General features: G+C 44.2%; 2 protein-coding genes across 4 annotated transcripts in view; one reads left to right on the top strand and one right to left on the bottom strand.

Moving 5' to 3' along the window:
- LOC128846944 (uncharacterized) overlaps positions 1-22,920 on the top strand; it is a 156,780-nt gene that overhangs the window by 82,298 nt on the left and 51,562 nt on the right. The window lies entirely within an intron of this gene.
- On the bottom strand, positions 3,706-7,354 carry MC3R (melanocortin 3 receptor). The gene has a single exon (XM_054046229.1). The coding sequence runs from the start codon at positions 6,989-6,991 to the stop codon at positions 6,011-6,013; it is 981 nt and encodes a 326-aa protein (XP_053902204.1). The 5' UTR covers positions 6,992-7,354; the 3' UTR covers positions 3,706-6,010.

Below are 22,920 nucleotides of genomic sequence, written 5' to 3' on the forward strand. Positions count from 1 at the left end.
TCCGACACCCCGTGATGGGGTGTACCTACTCTGTGACAGACCCACTATGTGCCACCAGAGTGGAGGACAGGACAGCAGCCCTTCACTTTAATTTAAATTATAAGTAAAATACCTACTGGATATTAAGGGCCAGTGATGCTAGTAATGCTTGGTTACTTATAGTGGATTTGGAACAAGCTTTGCTGCTGCTTGGTACTTTGGGGAAAGTAAATTTTAAATAAGGAAAAAGGATAAAATCCTCCTCCTCATGCAGGTTTAGGGTATTTGAGACTTTGTTTTATGCTGTGGCGCTAATGCAGTAAAGCTTATTTTCATCCTTCAGTGCAAACTCTGAACTTAATGGTAAACTCATCAATGCAGCCATGAATAACTACGCGAAAGGGACCAAGTGACCTTCTCCGTTGGATCATATGAACTGGAACCATAAACTCCCTGAACATTAAATCTCACCAAATGAGGGTCAATCCATCCTCATCATCATATCCACTCATTATACTCCACACCCGAACATAGCCACTCTATGAACTTCATACCCTCATATCTCAATGCCTGTACTTTGACCCATCAACCTTTTACCCCCAATCGGGGATATTGCAGATTATGTATTCCTCATGCCACCTGATCTTAAACCAAACTTTGCACCCTCGATAATCTGTATGTTATTCCCTGATAACCAGAAACGTCTATGCTCAAACTCTGTTCACTATTTTTTTTAACATCATCTTAATAAAATTATTAAACGAGCAGTACCTGTAATACTGTACTATTATCTGATTAGTGATCTCTCCTTGTACATGTCAGTTAAAACTATGAACTTGGCACCAAGACACCTCTGTCATCTTCCTAGCTCCATGTATATACCGACTTGCTGTGTAATTTTGAAACACGGGTTAAAATTTGTGACCTTGAAAATGAGCAGACCAGTATGTTCCTCACAGGAATGTGTGCCGGTGGCTTTACTAACTAACATTTGTGAAATGCTTTGAGAACTTTGTATATCCCCTGTGCCTTTCATCTAAAGTCTTTCTGAACATGACATTTGTATTACACTCAAGATAATGGGGTATATTCTCTCCTGTGCCAGCACAGGAGGTGTGTCAGAGAGCCAGTTATGGCTTGCTGAGAGTAAGGGCCAACCCTGGTCCCAACACAACTTAGATTGGTTGATGAGGCACTAAAGCTTCATGGTCCAGGGGATTAGGCACTGGACTGGGGATCTGGGTTCTAGCCATGGTTCTAGGGCTGGCCAATAACCTTGGGTGAGTCACTTCAGTACTCTGTGCGTTAGTTTCCCCATTTGTAAAGTGAGGATACTGATACCTTCCTTTGTAAAATGTCTTGAGATCTATGAACGGAAAGTGGAATATAAAAGCTAAATACTATTATATGAGTGGCAGGTCCAGAGGTATGTTACATAATATGCTTTATTGAGTCATTTTGCTGGAATAACTTGTGATCCCAAGTATTTAAAGATCCATCTATTTGACTACATGAGTGTTTATACCTCTTTCAACTAAGAGATCCAAATGAAAGATGCAAGGCTCAGAGAAGGCTTGCACATTTGTGATTCTTCCTGCAGAACTCTGGATCAGTAAATCAATAAGTTAGAAACAGAGTTTTTATATGTAATGGATATAATCTTGCTCCGGTGTTTCTCATGCCATTGCTCAGTCCAGCATTCATCGACTTTACTAGGTAAACAGCATGTCTCCATATGAACACACTTTGCCGTCTGCTTAAGGACTAAGGCTCTGAGAGTGTTCACCTTCTACTGTGACTATAAAAGCACTTCTATAAACAAAGAGGGCAGATGCTCAGCTGGTATAAATTGTCCTACCTTCATTGACTTCAGTGGAGCTCTGATGATTTACACCAGCTGGGGATCTGCCCCGGAGTAGCTAAAAGTGATATTAGAATTTAGCAACAGATTTTCTTTTCTCCCCATCTCACAAATGTTGCTCCTTCATTTACTCTGATAACTTTTCACCATGATGAAAAATATTCTTGTGGGATTGGGTGGACAAGTAACATTACTCGGTGCTTTAGAACAGTGGTTCTCAACCAGCAGTCTGGGGCCCCCTGGGAGGCCGCAAGCAACTTTCACTGGGTCCGCCAAGCAGGCCTGGCATTAGACTTGCTGAGGCACAGGGCAGAAAGCCCAAACCCCACCGCATGGGGTTGAAGCCCAGGGCCCAAGCCCCACCATCCAGTGCTGTAGCCGAAGCCTGAGCAACTTAGCTTCATGAGGCCCCCTGTGGCGTGGGGTCTTGGGCAATTACCCTGCTTGCTACCCCCTAATGCTGTTTCTGGCTTTTATATGCAGAAAAACAGTTGTTGTGGCACAGGTGGGCCGTGGAGATTTTATAGCATGTTGGGGGGGCGGGGGGAGGCTCAGAAAGAAAAAGGTTGAGACCCCCTGCTTTAGAATAAAACGGTGTGAAACGTTACCTCCTCACTTAAAAAGCTTCAAACTAAGTATGTTGCATAAGGGCCTAGAAGAATGGCACTTTTAAAAATATACGAAGGACTGTATTCAGCCCTGGGATGAGCAGGCCCAACTCAGTTCATTTAAACAGAGTTGCACCCATTTAGACAAGGCCAGAACTAGGGACAGAGGTGGCATGATGCTATTTTTGCCCTGGCCTTCTCTCCTGGGCTGTGACTTCTGTGCTGCATGAACTTTATTTTTTAAATTAAGCTAAAGGGCCACACCCTGCTCCATTCACTTATGGGAGCAGTTCTGTTGAGGGCAGTGGGCCTAGTTGTGTTACTGCTCGAGACAATGGGAAGGAAATGAGCAGGGTTCACCCAACGTTTTATTTGTACCACATTCTGTCGAAAGATCTAGATCATCTGAGCTCTTGCTTCAGCCACTTTTCACATCTGCTAGCCTGGAGCAGCCACTTAACGCTGGCTTAACTGGGGATTGCCCTCGGGCCAGTGACTTCTATGCCATTTCCCCTGCTTGACCCTGATATAGGGCACATTGCTGGAGAGCCTTTCATTCCTGATTCCTTGGCTGCTGTCATGGTCCCTTGGTGTTAGATGGTGTTAGTCCTAGGTGGGGCCTTGGGGAAGGGATGGAGTGGGGGCGGGGCCTGGGGCACAGCCAGGGGTTGAGCACTCCCCAGTACTTTGGAAAGTCGGCGCCTATGGTTCTATGAGTGAAATAGTCTACTTCCCTCAATGGATCTTTGAGCTATGGTTGTTAGCTCACATTCTATCCCTTACCCTACTCCTAGTCTATGTAACTGGCAGGATTTGGAGGAGCCAGAAGAGAAGGCAAGTGGAAGTGTGGTGGCCACCATTTCAGCTGGCACTCCGGGGATCGAACTCTGGACTTCCAGAACTAAAAGTATAAGCGGCTGCGGTTTGAACTAAAGATTCCTAGTTGTGACACAGCCCCATATCACCTGTGTGTTGGCATATGAGTGGCATGAAGACCTGTACCACACAGTCACCAGTGGTTTACAGAAGCAATGGGGGTAAATCTGTCTCTTTTCCATTCTTTATGAGCCCTCTGTGGCTCTTCCCTTTATGTTTTTGCAACTTGGATGCAAAAGCCTAATAGATTGTCTTTCTTATTTGCACACAGCTCAGTGAAGGCAGTATAGGAGCCAGAGTTGCTTGCCAAACAGTGAGTTTACCATCCAGTAACATATAAAGTGCAGAATTCTCAGCAGGGTTTTCTTCAGATTATTTTATTCAACAGGTAAGTTTTTTGGTCAGCAAATTCAAAAAGGCCTTTATTCAGACTGTCAGAGGCAAAGCATAGTACAAATTAAATGAGTGTCACCAACAATCAGTTTAAAAGGAAAAGGTACATCAGGTACAATAAGAGCTTAACCCACACTAATCTGAGGCAGAATATCATAACGAATCAAGCTATAGAACATAAAGTTTCACAGAATAGGCTAGTGTTAGGAATATTAACAACAATGTTCCCATTTTCTGAGAAAGTTTAGTTTGAGTTGTGCCAGCTGGTCTCAGTCTTGGTCTACACTACCCCCCCTAATTCGAACTAAGGTACGCAACTTCAGCTACGTGAATAACGTAGTTGAAGTCGAAGTACCTTAGTTCGAACTTACCTTGGTCCACATGCGGCAGGCAGGCTCCCCCGTCGACTCCGCGGTACTCCTCTCGCCGAGCTGGAGTACCGCAGTCGACGGCGAGCACTTCCGGGTTCGACTTATCGCGTCCAGACTAGACGCGATAAGTCGAACCCAGAACTTCGATTTCCAGCCGTCGAACTAGCTGGTAAGTGTAGCCAAGGCCTCAGTATGACGCAGCAGCCATTGCAAAGATAAGACAAAGTTAAACTAAGAAAACACTTACAAAGATCGTAATATTTCAGAGGTCATTGGATGCTGAGTGCCTATAGTGATCAAATAAATAACCTAGACAAGAGCACTATAAATGACAGCAAAATGTTCCAGGAAACAACAAACAAACTAATGAAGTGTTTTGAGACTAAAGCAAATTGGTTCCTAAGAGGCAAATCAATAGATTCTGAAATGTCTGAAGAGAATATATAACAGAGTTTATTTGCATATGCCTTGTATACAGTTTCTATTTGCCTATAGTTCTTGATTTTTACAGTAAGAAAGTATTTGAAAGGAACCAAAAGGTAATATAAAATTTCAGCATGATTCAGTGTTTTCACATCTAGAATTGTCTGTCCATATTGCCTGTCCATCATAGTATATAGAAAACACTTACAATGTACGTTCAATGACATACACTATTTGAAGGTCACTTATACGTTTTGCTTCTATGAAAAACACAGGCCACTTTTAAATATTGTAGTTTAAAGCATGCTTCACATTTTTAAAGGCTGCCAGCTTGCACATAGAATGTTTGAAAAAGTTATGCAAACAGTGGATTTGATTTTTCCTTCCATATCAGCAGGAGTCATTCCACTGAAGTCAATGCATTTACACCAATGTACAGCCAGTCTAAGCACAAAGCAAAGCAGTCCCACTGTCCATATCCGTCACCCCAAGAAGATTGTATTTTACCTCCACATTTTATTTCTGACAAATGTTTTTCCCAGTCAAATTGCTGTCTGTAAAAAGTCTGTTTCCATTTACTTCTCAGCATAAGACAAAAGCTAAGTCAAAGTGCAATGTATTTTAGCTGTTTTCTAGGTTTCATTCCAAGTTTTCTTTGAAACCCTCTAGTAGTAGATCTAATTGGTACCTTCTCATCAAAAGGTGACTTTCTGTGATTTTCTTTATTGATCTAACAATACATTTCTCAACATATTATAATTACAAAGTTACTTCAGTGATATGATGTCCATACACCACAGATAAGAGTATAAATGCTTAGTTAGATCACACCACTTTAACTTAGCAGTGAGTTGATTAGTTCACACTGTTGCTTAAACAATATGTAATTGCGTTGGTTTTCTTAAAGGAATATTTCAGCATCTCAGGTGAAATGTTTGCTTTCATCAGTTAAAGATTCTCTTAAGTTGCTTTACAAGCAACAGCACAAGTGTCAATATAGTCCTTTCTTTGGATTGTTTAGATGTTTGTGAAGGTACCTACAACACGTTGTTACTTGTCAGTTTTCTGATTCCTCTTAGAAATGAACAGCTTTCAGTAGCTATCACTCAAGATAGCCTCTTTAGATTATACGGACTTGGTTGACAATGGCATAAAAATAAAACACTAGGGTAAAGAGAATATTACATTAGTCTGTCTAATATAGCATTTACTTAATAGATTAATTTTTTCAGAGTGATTGAACTCTGAGCTATTTTGCAGAACGCTCTGGCTTCACTTCTGTTATCACCGTGTAAGCAACAGCAAATGATAAATCGCCTTCCCTTTTTCCTTTTGAAAAACTTTCTAAAGACATCAAGTAAAATCTCTCTTTTTATTGTTTTTATTTTTTCTGTACCCTTCCTTCCTTCACAGGCTGTAATGTGGAGCTGCTGATTCAGTTTAGATACATACACCCAGTGTGTGTATACCCTTTCCATACCAAATACAAAACTGGACATTTACAGAATGCACCGTCCCACACTCATGCCATAACAACAACATACTAACTCTTTGAACGTCTTTCTCATTTCCAGACTCCGGAAAGCATAAATTAGGGGGTCGATGACTGAATTGCACATAATCAGGACCAAATATGTGTTGAAGTGTGAGGTGTAGCAAACACAGTGTGGGTTTGTGGGGCAAGAAATGATGAGGATGAGATGAAGGAAGAAAGGTGCCCAACAAACAATGAAGACCCCAAGTAATATAGTGATTGTCACAGCCCCCTTCATACAGGTCCGCTGATGAGGAACCCCATCCACTGGGAGGGCTGCAATCCGTTTAACATGCAGGCGTGCAAACAAGAACATGTGAACATAAAGGGAGGCCATGAGAAGAAGCATGGTAAAGAACATGGTGATGAGACAGACAATGACAGTTTTGCTTTCCGAGTAGACAATGAACATGATGCCGCAGATTATGCAAGCAATCCAAATAACCACAATCAGAGCTAAGGCTTTCTTTACAGTCATGATACTGTGATAACGAAGAGCGTAGAAAATAGTAATGTACCTGTCAATAGCTATAACCAAGAGGTTGCAAATTGAGGCTACCAAAGAGATACAGATCATTGAGTCAAAGACATTGTCCATATGCTGAATAAAGTGGTCATCAATGATCAAGTAGCCATTGCTCAGGATTGCAATCATGATAGTCTCCAGGGCATTTGACATGCTCACTAGCATGTCTGCCGCTGCCAAGCTGCACAGGAAAAAGTACATGGGGGAATGTAGGTTTCCATTCTTCAGCACCGCAAGGATTACGAGGATGTTTTCCAGCAGGCTGATGATCCCTAATGTCAAGAAGACCTCGGCTTTAATGAAGACTTGCTCACAAAATCCATTGCTGTTCCTGTTGCTGAGGAGGATTGAGTCATTGAAGTCCTCAGTGGTATTAACCAGCACAGGCTGAAATGTAAGCACACAGGGTGTAGTATTCATTATCAACACGGGACTTGATTTCACACACGATTACGGAACTGGCATCAGTTCAGTTTGAAAAAAAAAATCCTTCCAAACTGTCTCTGGGTTTATCAAATGGGATCAGATAGGGCTTTGTTTTTGTTGTTAAAAATATAAATGTATAAAGTCTTTTTGTTTTAAAAGTGAGTTTTTTGTCAAACATTCAAAGACTATTTTTTCTCCCTGAAATCAAAGTGAACAGCAAATTTCGCAGTCATCCGTCTGGGGAGAAAAAAAAAAATCAGCAGCACTTTTACTCTCTTTCTAGTTCTCCTGCTGATTAAAAGTGAATAGCTTTCTTATCTATTACCATGAGCTGGGACCACTGCAGGGCATCCTGGTTGGAAATCATGTTGCCGCTCAGTGAAATACCTCTTGCTGTTCAAGTGCAAGAAGGGGGAAAAAAAAAAGAAAATCAAGGAATTTATACATTCATGAAAGGAAAAACAACTCCTACTTTGTCTCCTGTACAGCACAATGGCCATTAGAGAGCAAGCTCCTTCCTGATTGACAGCTACAAACACCAGGTACAGCATCCCCATGAATGTCCTCTTTAGTCAGATGTGAAACTATTTGGTGCCCTCTGCAGATCAGAGATATAATCTGTTTTCATTTTAAAATATAGAACTGGCTGCAAAACAGAGGCTCAGTGGGCGTGAGAGGATGGGGCGGGGGAGCCATTTGCTGCTCCCAGAGATGTTGCTCCAGGATATGGGAGCAACTTGCAATAGTGGTAGGACAGCCAAATATGGCTACCTGCCCCTACTGTGAAGGAGACCCCCAACCAGTGCCTTCTGGTTCCATCTGAGAAAAAGGCACCCAGAGGTGCTGAGGGTGTATTAAGGAACGCATCCCAGAGACACCAATCCCATACCAGCTGCCTCTATCCAACCCAATATTGCGAGGCTCCTGAGCCCCCCAGGCCCTTATGTCCTCAGGTGTGGCCCCTAGACCTCGCCGGGGCCCAGTTCTTGAGGAGTGGGACTGGATGTTGCTGTGCCTGCAAGCCATGAGGGAGCAGGGTTCTAACTTAGCTGTTTTCTGATGGCGGGAGGGGGAAGGAGGAGCTGTAGGCTGTGCTGGGTGCTTTGGGTGTCATGTTCTTCTGTATCCTCTGTAGACTGGTCACTGAACTTGCTTAGCCACATCAGATGTGTTCCTCATAAGATCTTTTAATGCTCTGCCAGGTATAGCAGAGGTTCATTTAAATAGGGTATTTTACACACCGTCCCAGCTAGTGGCTGAACGGTATAATACAGCATTCCACGAAGTGGGAGTGGGTGGTCCTGGCCTGGCAATGGGGGCCTAACAGTGCCCCCATACCCAGTATCGGTGTGATGATTTGGGGAATCTATGCACAGCTTAGGAATTCTGGTTGATCTTATGATATTGCTGTATCGTTGATATCATTGAATATAATTGAATATCTCGGGGCTAGTCTACTCTTAAAACACTACAGTGGCATAGCTGCACCGGTGTAGCTGCACCACTGTAGTGTTAATCAGTGTAGCCCAGTGTTTCTCAAACTGGGGTCACCGCTTGTGTAGGGAAAGCCCCTGGCGGGCCGGGCCGGTTTGTTTACCTGCCCCGTCCACAGGTTCGGCCGATCGTGGCTCCCACTGGCTGCGGTTCGCTGCTCCAGGCCAATGGGAGCTGCTGGAAGTGGCATGGGCCGAGGGACGTACTGGCCGCTGCTTCCAGCAGCTCCCATTGGCCTGCAGCGGTGAACCGCGGCCAGTGGGAGCCACGATCGGCTGGACCTGCGGACAGGGCAGGTAAACAAACCGGCCCAGCCCGCCAGGGGCTTTCCCTGAACAAGCGGCGGCCCCAGTTTGAGAAACACTGGTGTAGCCACTCATGACAACGGCAGGACGGATTCTCCAGTCAGCGTAGTTAATTCACCTCCCTAGCTGATTACAATGATCCCTTTTGGCCTTAGAATCTATGAATCTAGGAACCTGGATTTACACTGGGAGAAAACAGCATAAACCGGTCTGAAACTGGCCTGATATATTCAGATTGACTGAACACAACATTTTTCAGATGCGTTCACCTAAGATCATTTCACTCCTCCTGAGCCAAAGAGGAGTCTGGGGCAGATACTTATGACTCAGGTTATACTTGAATAAAACTAATGAGAAAGAACTGAAGTCTATTTCTTTCATTTTCTTGTATGCTATAATACTATGTGGTGATATTTCATATTCTTTGCCACTGAAGTGCAACACAAACCATTTGTATTCATCTAGCTTTCCTGTCCAGCTGGCCCAAAGGGTTTTTAAGCCCTCGAAATTCTGATTTACCATTGAAACGCTAATGGCACATTCTAATGATCCTCCATGTTTTTAATTTCATATAATGGCTGCACTCAAATTATACATGCACATGTGCCTCTTGCTTTCACTAATTTTTTTGTATAAGATTTTTTCCCACTTGAGAAGTATCTCTCATGTATTGTTTACTGTTAGTATTGCCATGAAAAAATAACAGAAAGTATCTAAATAAATTGATTGATGAAAGTCTCTCAGTAACTGCACACACGCTTCCAGTTTAATTTCAGAAATGCTTTTGTCTAATTGTCACAGAAGCTAGCCATCATGTTTCTTGTTTTGTCTTCTTTTTATCAGAGTCGCTTGGTATTTGTTTACAGCATTTTGCTAGTTTCTTGTTTGTTCTGTTCTCAGTCATGCCAGTGCAATGCCAGTAACTTCTGCAGAATAACCAAGAGCAGAATTTGGCCCAATAGTTACTGATTTTAGAAAGGACAGATGGCCTTGTCATGAAAGCACCAGACTGGGATCCAACAGATTTGGATCTAATTGCCTGTTCTTCCATAGACTTCCTGTGTGACCTTGGACTAGTTGCTCAGTGTTTCTAGGCTTCATTTTTCCTACTGGAATATGGGGGTAATAATACTTGTTTTCTACCATCCTTTGTCTCTGTTTAGGTTATTAAACTATTTGGGGAAGCAGCTGTCTCTTGTCTGTATGTTTTTACAATGCCTATCATAATGGGAGCGCAGTCTGAGTCTGGGCCTTTAGGTGTTGTAAACCAAAAAATAAACATCCTCACCACAAATGCTGATGTTTATACAATGTCAGAGGCTGAGACAATATTGCCTATTGGCTGGAGCACTGGACTGGGACTCAGGAGACCCGTGTTCAATTTCTGCCTCTGCTACTGGCTGTTGGGTGACCTTGGGCAAGAAACTTCTCTTCCTCAGTTTCCTCATCTGTAAAATGGGCATAATGATACTGCAGTTGGTTGTGACGCCCTTGGAGATCTGCTGATGAAAAGTTAGGCATTGTTATTAAAAATGTAACCATTTTCTGCCAGTATCGACATTCTGAACCAAATTTTCAGAGGAGCCTCAGAAACAGCCTACAAACTCGATGCATGTGTACGTTCTGAATTGATATGAGAGGCTCCTGTAATCCTTTCATACTGATACTGAGCCCTGCTTGCTCTGTCTATGTTGATTCTCTCTCTGTCCTGGCTTGCAAATCAACCTTGGCTCAGATTTTCAAAAACCACTTGGCTGTGCAATTGAATGTGCACCATGGGTGTGTTAAGTGTGTGCTAGTTTGCTCATATATGCTATGGTAGCATGCACACATCAGGTATCAGCATGCACAAATGGCTAATTGGGCATCTTTGTCCATTCATCCATTTGCATATCAAATGTAATTTTGTGTGCGTTTTGTACAGGCAGGTACATATCTGAAGTTTTTAAAATAGCAGACCCCTTCTCTGTTTTAATTCTGCAGAACTCAAAATTGCTATTTTATAGTAAGTAAGGCAGCCTGTGAATTTTTGCCCTAGATTCTCCATTCTAACTTGTAGACAAATATATTGATATTGAGCTGCTTAGAGAGTTCAGATGCTACCCTAACGATACATTTTGAAGTGTTGAATCCTGCTGTTCTGTAGTGTGAAAATGCCCTACAATAACAAATGACCCAGTTAGGATGGATTTTCAAAAGCACCTTAGTAACCAAGTCTGACCTGTGCCTCATCGTGATGGAGAGGATTGCTCGTTGGAACTACGCCATCAGTGATGAAGGCTTGTCCGAAATATCGCCTTGGGCATTATGCGAGGTGGACAGATCCAACGTGAAACCTGAAAATGATGGCTAAGGCAGGCAGCGAAGATGCAGGGCAGCAGCTGCACCTAGCTACCCAAGGAAAAGGAAGTCACTGAGAAAGACTCAATGGCTTGGGTCACACAGCGTGAAGCCAGTACTGGTAGACCAGGAAAAGGGTCGCATTACTGCGCCTCCAGCTCATCCCAGTGGGATGAGGTATTTCCTGGGATAATCGTTTGCTCTTGGTTTTTTTGACCATGAATAACCTAGTACTCCGCACCAGGGTTAAAGCCCCTGCCTTACTTTCAGCTGTAGATGCCTTGTCAGTGCCGTCTCCCCTCGGTGCAAAAATGAAAGGTTTGTGCACCAACACTGGATGAAGTGAAGTGTGTCATCGCTAAACTGAAAAACGGTCACACAGTCAGTGCTGATGGCATCCCCTCAGAGCTACTAAAATGTGCTGTTGCTGCTGTAGCAGAATCACTTCTGGCCATCTTTCGTCTGGTGTGGAGAACTGGAACCCTGCCAACTGCCTGGAAGGATGGTATTGTAATCTCACTCTGTAAGGGCAAGGGACCATGCAGTGAATGTAAGAGCTACAGGCCGATCACCTTGCTCTCCGTTCCAGGGAAGGTGTTCGTGCATGTTTTGCTGGCACGCCTGGATCCTTTGCTACATCAGAATCGTTGTCCCCAACAGTCAGGCTTTATGAGGAACAGGTCCATATTAGATGCCATTTTGGCCCTTCACTTGTTGTCAGAGATACATCGTGAGTTCAGGAAGCCCCTGCACGTAGCATATGTTGATCTTAAGACTGCATTTGATTCAGTAGACCGTGTCGCATCCTGGAAGGCCTTAATGGGCGTAGGTGTTCCTACCACTCTTCTGGACTTGATTAGAGAGCTGCATAATGGAACCCCTGCCCGTGTTCGTCTGGGGATGCCAGTGCCTTTTTTAATTAGTATCTGGTGTTAGGCAGGGCTGCGTTCTGTCCCCTGCACTCTTTTTTGTTGGGCAATGGATTTCATAATTCACATTCTGTCAGATCCATAGGCATTGAGATTGGTGATCTCTCGCTCACAGACCTTGACTATGCTGATGACATTGTTCTCTTAGTACAGAGCCCCGACAGGTTTCGTGAAGCATTCCAGTGTATGGAGGAGGAGTCAGCTAAGATTGGTCTCCATGTTTCATGGTCAAAGACAAAACTGCAAAATCTAGGACCAGGTCCATCTGTGACTCCAATCTCTTTGAACAACGAAACCGTCAAATCTGTTTCCAGGGTTCTATACTTACCAGCTCCTCCAGTTCTCACATGGAGGTTCTCCATCGGATTGGCATCACAGCATCTGCCATGGGCCATTTACAACGGATATGGACTCAACATCATCTTAGTATGACAACCAAGTTCAGGATTTATTCGAGCTGTATCCTTTCCATACTGTCGTACGGCTGTGAAACATGGACACTACGCCATGCAGACTGGACAAAGCTGGAGGCTTTCCACACAAAATGTCACCGTTGTATTTTGGCCATAAAGTGGAGTGACTTCATCTGTAATGCAGATGTTTGTGGTCGTTCAGGTCTACAGACTACTGGGGTCATTGTTCGCAGGCGACACCATACGCTTTTCAGACATGTCGCAAGGATGCCACAAGATGTTCCAGCGAACACAGTTCTTTGGGTGGCTTGTAACATCCGGGATAAAATTCCACCAACTGAGGGGTGGAGGCAGCCCAGAGTCAGACCCCTTATTACATGGGTTTATCAAATCTGTTCCAATGTTGGATTCTCAGGCTGTCAAGCCTTTGCGGTTGTGCAGGAACGGATCAAATGGCAAACGATCGCTACAGCCGACTGTCTGGCTAAGGGCTGAAGAAGAACTTAGGTGCACAAGTCCCACTGATTTCCAATAGGACTTATTCTCCTTAGCCACTTAGGCAGTTCTGAAAATCCTGCCTGTAATATTTTATAAACTGCTCATTGTGAGCAGATATGGTGCCGCAATAAGAAAACATATATTAGTGTACCTTATTAATTGGGAGCTCCATTTAGCTCAGTGAAGATGAGTAACGAGGCATGTCACTTCTTTTGACCCAAATGTACCTTCAGCTCAGACAAACCATTTATTTTCATCTTTATTGTTGTAAATTATTGAAATCAGAAATGCTGAATCGTGAAATTGAAGCAATCCAAATTGTTGAGTTGGAGCACAAAGTGATTCCAGGCTTCCTCTTTCTTTCATTGGTGCTGCATTCCTCTTTGCTATGCATTTCAAAGAGCCATGTCACAGATTTGTCTAGCTGTAAGCTCTGACTTCAGTTCTGGAACCAAAAGTCATTAAATAACTCTGCAACAAAGTGAACTTAACTTCCCAATGTGTCATACAGCCTACATGCCATTTGCACTGAGGGCAGCAAGTGCAAATTGAACTTGTTATGCTCCAAAGTGAATTAATAGTACTACCAACCAAGCAATTTATATGCTAAAAGTGGTGAGGGCTTGGAAACCCAACTCCTGTGATGTTTCTAATGCTTGCAAGCTCAGGCTCAGGTTAATAAAGGTCAACAGAAAAAATAAAATGGGAGAAAAGCTGTGTCTGCATAAGAGATAACAGCATTTTGGCTTCTCTACTCTCACAGCGCTGCAGCAGCACACTACCTATGTCAATGGGAGAGCTTCTTCCATCAGTGCAGGTACTCCACCACCTCCCCGAGAGGTGGTAACTATGTCAACAGGAGAAGCCTTCCCATTGACATAGTGCTGTCTACACTGGGTGTACCTGAGTGATGTAGTTATATCGACAGAAGTTCCTAGTGTGTCCCAAGCCATAGGCCTAGATTTTTAAAGGTGTTGTTCTGCTCAGTGTTACAAGGCCCAAGTGACTAAGACAGCTAAATCCTATTTTCTAAAGTGATGAGCCATGATGGCCAGCGTTTTAAAGGTGTTTAGTCTTCTAGTGGATTTTCAAAAGCACCTAGGCATCTAACACCCATTGAAAGGAGTTAGGTGCCTAGAAGTTTTTGAAATTTCCACTAGATGCCAAAATTTCTTTAAAATTCTGGCCCTTAGGAATTCTGGGACTTGGGCTTCGATTCACAAAGGTACTTGGGCATTGCTATACTCAGTCTTGCAACATCTAACCGCTAGGTGCCCTGCTGCCCAGTAGAATTCTGACTTAAGTTAGGAGTTAGGCACCTAAGAAAGGGATGCTCAGAAGCCAGCAATTTGAGTGAGAAGCTGCCTAAACTAGCTAGACATGAGAGGAAATGGGTTTAGTTGCCTAACTCCCATTGATTTCATCCCTCCTGTGGCTGCTGTAACCTTTGCTACTTGAAATGAGACAACAACCTGCAAGGGAGCACAGACTGCTTGTTCCAGCCCATTCCTTCTCCAAACACTAGGGGGTCACAGCACAAACACCATGGAGCTGGCACAGACCACTATGTGGAATCCCCAGTCTTGCCCTCGACACAACAGTTCCATGAAGTCCTCTGTGGCTGCAAAGGAGGCTGTCAGACTGGCCCCTGGATGAGATCATGAACCATGTTGCTCATTTGGAGAGTTATTTCTCTCTTTTCCATTGGAACCTCCAGTTTAAATGGATGGAGATTTAAGAGGACTTGGTGGTTGATTTGTGACTCTCGCTCTTGTGTTTTGATGAGTCTCTGTGAGGTTGTGAGTAGATTTGGGTAGAAAACAGTTTTCCTGTCTGTAATGGGTTACTGGGCCTTTAAGACTAAAGGTGGTAACGTGAGACCAGTGTAGTTATCCCATTCCAAGTGTCCAGGATAACTAAAATGGACATTGGTTGAGGAGATGATGGTCCCTGGGAATAGTTAGTGTCTGGGAATGTGAAGATATAGGGAAAACTCTGGCTATTGCTCCTTTAAGGGTCTGGGACTAGTAGCCTCACATACTGGACAGGACAAGCTTCTCCTCTTTCCCTGCTGGCCCAGAAAGGTGTTTGGAGTTATTGGACACACCTGGGATGGATTAAGGGCCTGGTCAGATGACTGGGTGGGTGAATCTTAAAAGGAGGCTCCAAGCCTTCTGAATGAGGAACTACTGAGAGCCAGGAAAGGGAAGGAACTCAGCACACAGTTCCTAGAAGGAGGGCTGTGAAACCCTGATCTGAAGGGGTGAGTTTATGGGCTGGGGAAGCAGGACTCATAGGACACAGTCCTAGGAGCAGGGCTGTGGAAACCCTAAACTAAAGGAGTGATCTTGCAAGCCAGGGAGGCTAGGACTTGAACCATATAGTATCGGAAGGAGGCTTATGAAAACATCGAACCTGGGGTTTGGTGAAAGGGGGTCACTTTAGAGAGGTGGATTATACTGATTATATTAGATCTCAAGAGAAGGGAAGTATGATTTTCAAAATTTGCTGTGAGTGGATAATTTTTGGGAACCCCAGATGGAAACTGGGGCACCCTAGGCCACAATGGGGCACTCCAGGACAGCACCTGGATACATTGGCCTATGCCTGTTTTTGAGTTTGAACACTTTTCCCATCCAAAATTAAGATTTTGACTTTTTAGGGAAAAATCCTTTTTTAAAAAATAAATAAATAAAATAAAGTCAAGAACTTGAATGTGTTTGTGAATTAAAAATCTGGAAAATTATTCAATTTGGGTCAATTAAAACTTTTTGCTTGTTCTAACTTTGAAACATTTCATTTTGACTTCAACCCTTTCTACCCCGCCTCCCTTTTTAAAATTTTAAATTGTGATTAGCTTACTTTTCTCAATGGAAAAGTCATTTTGAACCAGAAATTGTATTTAGAAATATTGTGGTGGGATGGCTGCCCCACCTCCATGAGAGAGAGGGCTAGAGTCGGCCAGAGCAGCTGCACAGGCCGCCAGCCAATTAGGGAAGGGCTTACTGAGAGCCAATCAGGGCTGAGATTAGAGCCAGACAATCAGGGCTGGGCTAGGCCCTATATAAGGGCTGCCTAGGAGAAGCGCAAGCAGTCTGTCCCAGACCTTCATGGTGGAAGTTCTGTCTCTGGAGCAGGAGACCAGCATCTTGGGCAGAGCAGTGCTGGGGAAGGAGCTGGGGAGCTCTAGCCAAGGAAAGCCCCAGGCTGAAGGCCTTGCTACAAAGGGCTGAGCAGGTGCACAGGGCCGAAGGGGAAGCAGCCCAGGGACAAAAGTCTGACAAGGGGAGAGAAGAAGGGCAGGGAGGCTGCTGCTAGAGGGTCCCTGGGTTGGGACCCAGAGTAGTGGGTGGGCCTGGGTCTCCCCCTTGTACTACACCTGGCTGGGGAGGAGCGTGGCCTGATACATGCTGTGTCAGGCTCCTGTGACAAAGGGGCTAGACTTTGAGGCTGCAGCCGGCCAGGTGCAGATGGAGGACTGCTGATAACACCAGACACCTGGAAGGGGGTGAGACCAGAGCATTGGGCACTGCCGAAGGGTAGTGTCCTGAAGAGGACGCCGCTGAGCGGGGAGCAACAGGGGTCCGGACACCAACAGGGGAGCAGACAATGGATGGGACACCACCGGCAGAGGGAGCCCTGCAGAGGACAGAGCTAATTCCCAGGTGTGCCAGTAGGGAGCACTGTGGTGGTGAGTCCCAACCCTGTCACAATCATGATGAAATATTTTGGCACCTCTGAAATACTTCTCAAAATTTTTTCAAGTTGGGAGGTTTATAACTGATCCTCTCTCTCAAACAGTTTTGGTTTTGCTGAACTGATATGGTTGACAAAAAAAAGTTTAATAAGAAAAATTCCTGACCAGCTCTAGTTATAAGAGTAGTGGGGCCTGTTTGAATCTCAAGCTCACTGCAGCTCTGTTAAAGTACAGAACCATTATTTTAAATAACCTTTTTACTTTTAAAATCAATCAGTGAAATAGCTCTCTCCTTGCCTCCAAGGTTCTGCAGTCCATGATGAATTTCCTGGTACTCTCTTCAAATGTTCTTAGAAACAGAGCTCGGTCTGACACACAATGAGCAATAACTTTCTCTTTTTCACTGTGTAGTGTCCAGCTGAGTTCAGACAGCAAATTCTTTGTCAAAACTATTGTTGAACCCCCTGATGTGTTGAATGAATAATACTTTGCTAGCTGCACTCTTAGTTGCTATGCAGCTATTTCCCTTCTCTAGTCAGTTTTGACTACAAATTTAAATAATAATGACTAGGGCCCCAATTCTGCAATATGATCCACTAGGGCTGATCTGTGAGGAATGATATGGTTACAAAGTAAACTGAACACTTCATGAACCTTACCTAACTTTGGGTTTGTATGGAAGGCATTAAAGTCTGAACATTTCTTGGCTCTGTGTACCTTTCATCCTAAGCATCACATTTCACTGATTTATCCTGAGTTTGTTTTAGGTTTGTTACAAAAGTTCCCCTGGTTTAAAAGGTGCAGGGAAGACTTTCTGGGTCCCTGATTGGCTAAGCCAATTTCACATGATCAGAAGGGACAGCCATGTTGCTAGTTGTGATTGGGATAGTCAGAAAATGCCCTGATTCCTGTTTGCAAAAGCACAATGCCAGCTCTCTCTCATACTCTTCTCCTATAATATACTTAAGTCTTCAGACACACAGAATCTTTGTGTAGTGTGATCAGGGAATGGGACAGATGTTATGTATTTTTCCTTTGTGCAGTGTGGTGTGTTTTGGCCCTACAGATGAAATCTGAAGTCTGAATGAACAGGTGTGGGTGGCAGTTCTCCATAGAGCTTGCCTTTTTCTGGGCTTCAGGAGGCTGGTTGGCCCTTTTTCCTCCTGAAATCATTTGTGGTGCCTACCTTGAAGGCCTCCTCAAAGCCTTGGATAGCTAGAAACCAGAAATCCTGGCCCACTTGTAAAGATAACTTTTCAGAGTCTAGAGGCCAAAATTCTACTGCTGGAACTGTTCTTTGTATAAATGCCAGCATACTACTGAAATGTTTTTTGATTAGGGGAAACAATTTTTGTAGCCCTATGATACAATTTTTTCAAGTGCCTAATTGACTTAGGCATCTGAGTAATTTTCAAAAGGCCCTTTGGGCTAGAGTCTCAAAGGGGTTTAGGTGCTTAAAAGTAGCATGCCCCTAAGTCCCTTAGGTTCTTTAAAATTGTTACCCCTTGTCTAAGGACATCTGTAGTATGCCAGTAATCATATATGTAGTAATCATGCCACTAGTCATCTTGTCATGCTATGTTCAATTCAGCACTCTATGAAGTACTAGGCACATGACTTATATCCTTCTATACCAGGGTCAGCAACCTTTCAGACGTGGTGTGCCGAGTCTTCATTTAGTCACTCTAATTTAAGGTTTTGCGTGCCAATAATACATTTTAATGTTTTTAGAAGGTCTTTCTATAAGTCTATAATATGACTAAACTATTGTTGTATGTAAAGTAAATAAGGTTTTTAAAATGTTTAAGAAGCTTCATTTAAAATTAAATTAAAATGCAGAGCTCCCCAGACCGGTGGCCAGGACCTGGGCAGTGTGAGTGCTGCTGAAAATCAGCTCGCGTGCTGCCTTTGGCATGCGTGCCATAAGTTGCCTACCCCTGTTCTATACCATGGCATGCCTTACATTCTGAGGAAGCCACCAGCATTCAAAGTTAAGCAGTAACTCCCCCAAACAGAAAATTAATCCCCAGTCCTTAAATCCCTCATCTTGGTAGTAAACATAGTACATCTCTCACTACACACTTTAATGATGGCTCCAGGAACACTCATGGCTGTTATCAAAGTTCTTCTGAGGTCTGAGGGCAAAATATGTAAACAAAACAGCCCATGCTCAGAGGATTTCTCCTGTAATATGATCTACTGTGTACTGTAAGAAGGCATTCAGGAATACTTTGTCCTCATCACCAAGGGTGAAATCCTGGCTTCATGGAAGTCCATGTCAAAACTCCCATTGACTTCAGTGGGGCCACAATTTCATTCTATATTTCCTCCCCCCCACCCCAGCTTCAGGTAGTCAGCAATCTATGGTGGGCTAAATGATAGAGTTCTGTTGTAGCTGAAGTCGATCAGACAGCTACAGTGAGGAGGAACTATATTTAATTACTATTGCATCTACATTATTGCCAATAAAGTACTGTACAGTGAATTTGTTTTCCTCTGTAATTTCTTCAACCTGTTTTTTAAAAGTGGTGTTTTTACTATTTAAGAATTCTATTTTTATATCATGACAGGTCTTCCACTTCCCCTCACTACCTATATTGTTCAGTCCTCAGGGAGAGCAAGAGAAAACATGGCATTTACTGCTAAATACATGTTATGATATATTCTAAACATTTTCCTTGGTGAGGCTATTGAATGAAAAATCTTTCTAATTAACATTTTGCTGTGAGTTTCAATCCTTTTGTTACCAGTCAATACATGCTTATGCTTTCTCTTTATTCTTGCTAGTATTTCAGCAATGAGGCTATTTGTGGGAGACTGAATAGGAGAATTTAAAAGAACTTAAAGGATGATGAAGCAATTGGTTATGCAAGAGGTGCTGGGGGTGGAGGGAACAACAGGCAAGGGGAGGGAAAACCAACCAACCAAACACCACCTGCAAAAAATAGCTACAGAAATAAATTAAAAGTTCACTCTGTTTCTTTCTATAGAAAAGGTCATATCTGATAAGACTACCTTTGCTCTGCTAACATACAAAATTGTTATACAAGCTATGGAGTCTTATGGCTACTACTACACACTTCTAAAGCAACTGTTACCCTCTAGCCCCAATTTAGCAAGGAACTCCAAACGTGTGTAACTTCCAGCACCATTGACGCCGTGACTGCCTTGGTGGCTTGCAGACACCAGGAGTGGCTCTCAACAGGAGCATCCTGCTAATGGTAGAAAATAGAGTGCTTGAAAAGTGTTGCAAATCCAAAACCCAGCCCATGTTCGCTAAAAGACTCACTAGGATTCACAATCCGTTTGAGTAACCCAAGCCCAGTTTCAAGCAAACATATTTATCATTTTGGGATGAAATGGTGCAAATGTCACTGTTTGACATAAAACCATGGGATTGATTTGGATTGAATTTCCCTTTTGAGGTTTAGGCGGATACCAAGCTCAGTGAGCCTGGGAGCAGGAATCACATGAGGACCAAAACCAATGAAAAAGTCATGCAATGAGCTCCTCTGGAACTACTATGACAAAGCATACGCTAGTACTGCTAAGACTGATCATTCTCTGGTTCCAGGTTTGGACACTTTTTCTAATAGAGCGGTGCAAATCTGAGCATTGCTGGAGTATTTTTTTAACTCCCTGACATCCATTAGCATTACCAGATCCACATACTACAGAATTTCATATGCAAGAAATATCCTCAGTACTTTATTGTGCTTTTTCAGATAAGCCTGGGTCATGCACTTTATAATCTCTATCTAAAGTTATTCCATATTTGAGGCTACATTCAGCTCCAGCCAAAAGTGTCTTCAGCTTCTGTTAACGTAAATGTAAATTGTATCTGCTTGCACTAGGTTTTTTGGAAGAGATTTCTAAAATCTGGGGACTAGATTCTTATCTGCTGTAAATCACTGAAGTATAGTTATGTCAGTGAACGATCTGGCCCATCAGCTGTAAATTAAATTAATAAAAATAAATAAATTAATGGAGATATCCTATCTCCTAGAACTGGCAGGGACCTTGAAAGGTCATTGAGTCTGGCCCCCTGCCTTCACTAGCAGGACCAAGTACTGATTTTGCCCCAGATCCCTAAGTGGCCCCCTCAAGGATTGAACTCACAACCCTGGGTTTAGCAGGCCAGTACTCAAATCACTGAGCTATCGCTCCCCCCATTAAACTTTGGCTGGATAAAAAGACAGGATAGAAGTGGAAAAGACTAGCTTTGTGAAGAAAAGAAACCACCAGTATCTGAGTAGTAAGGGTGAACAGATTTTGGCTGATTATCAATTGAGTCTGTTTTTTTTTTTTTTTTTTTTCCATGTTAGCCTCAACACAATTTCCACTTGCAAAAGGAGACATTCATACTTGATTGAAAAACACTTGCTAGCACCTGCAGATTCTGTGTCCTACTCAATAGACTTTAAGTGCTTTAGAGTAATAAATGTTGAGGATCAGTTATGACCTCTGACTTGTGGAGAAAGACATGCATATGTGATTGACACAGCTGCATTCTTTTGGTCAGTTTCACTGGTGACCTATCACTAGCAGTGGTTCTTATCACCTCAGCTGTCAATGGAAAATCTGGGCAGCAGTGTTCTCTAACCATTCCCGTTGACCTGCAACGCTGGTTATGGGTAGTAGGAGGTAGACAGATCATGTTGGCTGTGAGGAAACTTGAATATAGCTGATTTGAGTGCAAGGTTAAACTGTAAATGAGGGTGTGACAGGCTATGTGCTGGAGACAGTGTTTTCAGGCTAGTTGAGAAGTGGGAAAAGCTTGACGGATAGATAAGGTGAGTTACTCAGCTACCACATCCTGTTACCTGAAATTGGGCCAGCTAGTAAGCTTAGAGAGGACTAATAACCCACCAGGTAGGCAGAAAGCAGCACATTTATTATAATGATAGCTAACTCAAAAGAAGTAGGCGGAGGGAGGGTCACACTCACACTCGCATACTCACGCTCCCAGGACACTCTCACAGGGCCGGCTTTAGGAAGTGCGGGGCCCAATTCGAACATTTTCGGCGGGGCCCCGGCAGGGATGACTAACCAAAAAAAAAACCACCCCTGTAAAAAAAGCCCTTTCATTTCTTCTACTTTCCATAACTATATAAATAATAAAATTATATATTATGTACATTGTCATATATATGCTGTTGATCGGTTATTAATGAGCTTGGTTTCACATGTGCGGGTCCCCGCCACTCCCTGGGTGTGCGTGTGCACATGTGTAGGTCCCAGCTGTTCCCTGCCCCCCTCACTGAAGCAGGTGTGCAGGGTTACTGCCCTGGGAACTGCAGGGCACCAGTGGACATGGGGCTGGCAGGAGGCAGGGCAGGGGCTGACTGAAGGTAGGGTCTGGCTGCAGGGAGGGCAAGGGGTGCGGGGCTGGCTGGAGACGGGGTGTGTGGGGTGGGCTGGCTGGCTTCAGGCAGGGCCACGGGGGTGCGGCAGGGCTGGAGACAGAGGAGTGCAGGACTGGCTGGCTTCAGGCAGGGGGGTGCGGCAGGGGTTGGCTGGAGACAGGGCAGGGAGTGCGGGGTTGGCTGCAGGTAGGGCGGGGGTACAGGGCTGGTGCAGGCAGGGGGTGCAGGGCTGGAGATAGAGAGGGGGTGCAGCAGGGGCTGGCTGAGGGCAGGGGGTGCAGGGCTGGCTGGAGACAGGGGCTGGCTGCGGGCAAGGCAGAGGGTACAGCAGAGGCAGCTGGAGCCCCAGCCCTTTAAATAGCCCCCGAACCCACCGCTATCCCAGGGCTCTGGGGGCTATTTAAAGGGCCCGGGGCTCCCCTGCTTCTACCGCCCTGGCCCTTTAAATAGCCGCAGGAGCCCTGGGGAAGCTATTTTTAAATAGCCCCCAGAGCCCCACAGTCCTGCTCCAGCAGTGGGCTCTGGTGGCAATTTAAAGGGTCTGGGCCCTTTAAATTGCCCCCTGGGGAAGCCGTGCCACCCGGAATGGCGCACCGGCTGTTGCTGGTACGCCATACTGGGGCTTGGGCGCGGGGCCCTCTTAGGCGCGGGGCCCGATTCAAGGGAATTGGTTGAATTGGCCTAAAGCCGGCCCTGCGCACAGCACTGGAGATGTCAGGATCCTTCAAGGTAAGTGTCCTACAGCGCAGCAATGGATGGTGCGATGAAGGTAAGTCTTCCCGAGGCACAATGGAATGCAATGCGATGAACCATTGGCCAAGCGGTCCGGGCAAAGGGCTTCACGGGAGGTACAAGCTTGTGAGTGCATTGCTGAGCACATG

This window comes from Malaclemys terrapin, chromosome 12, assembly GCF_027887155.1.
Source record: "Malaclemys terrapin pileata isolate rMalTer1 chromosome 12, rMalTer1.hap1, whole genome shotgun sequence".
NCBI lineage: Eukaryota > Metazoa > Chordata > Testudines > Emydidae > Malaclemys > Malaclemys terrapin.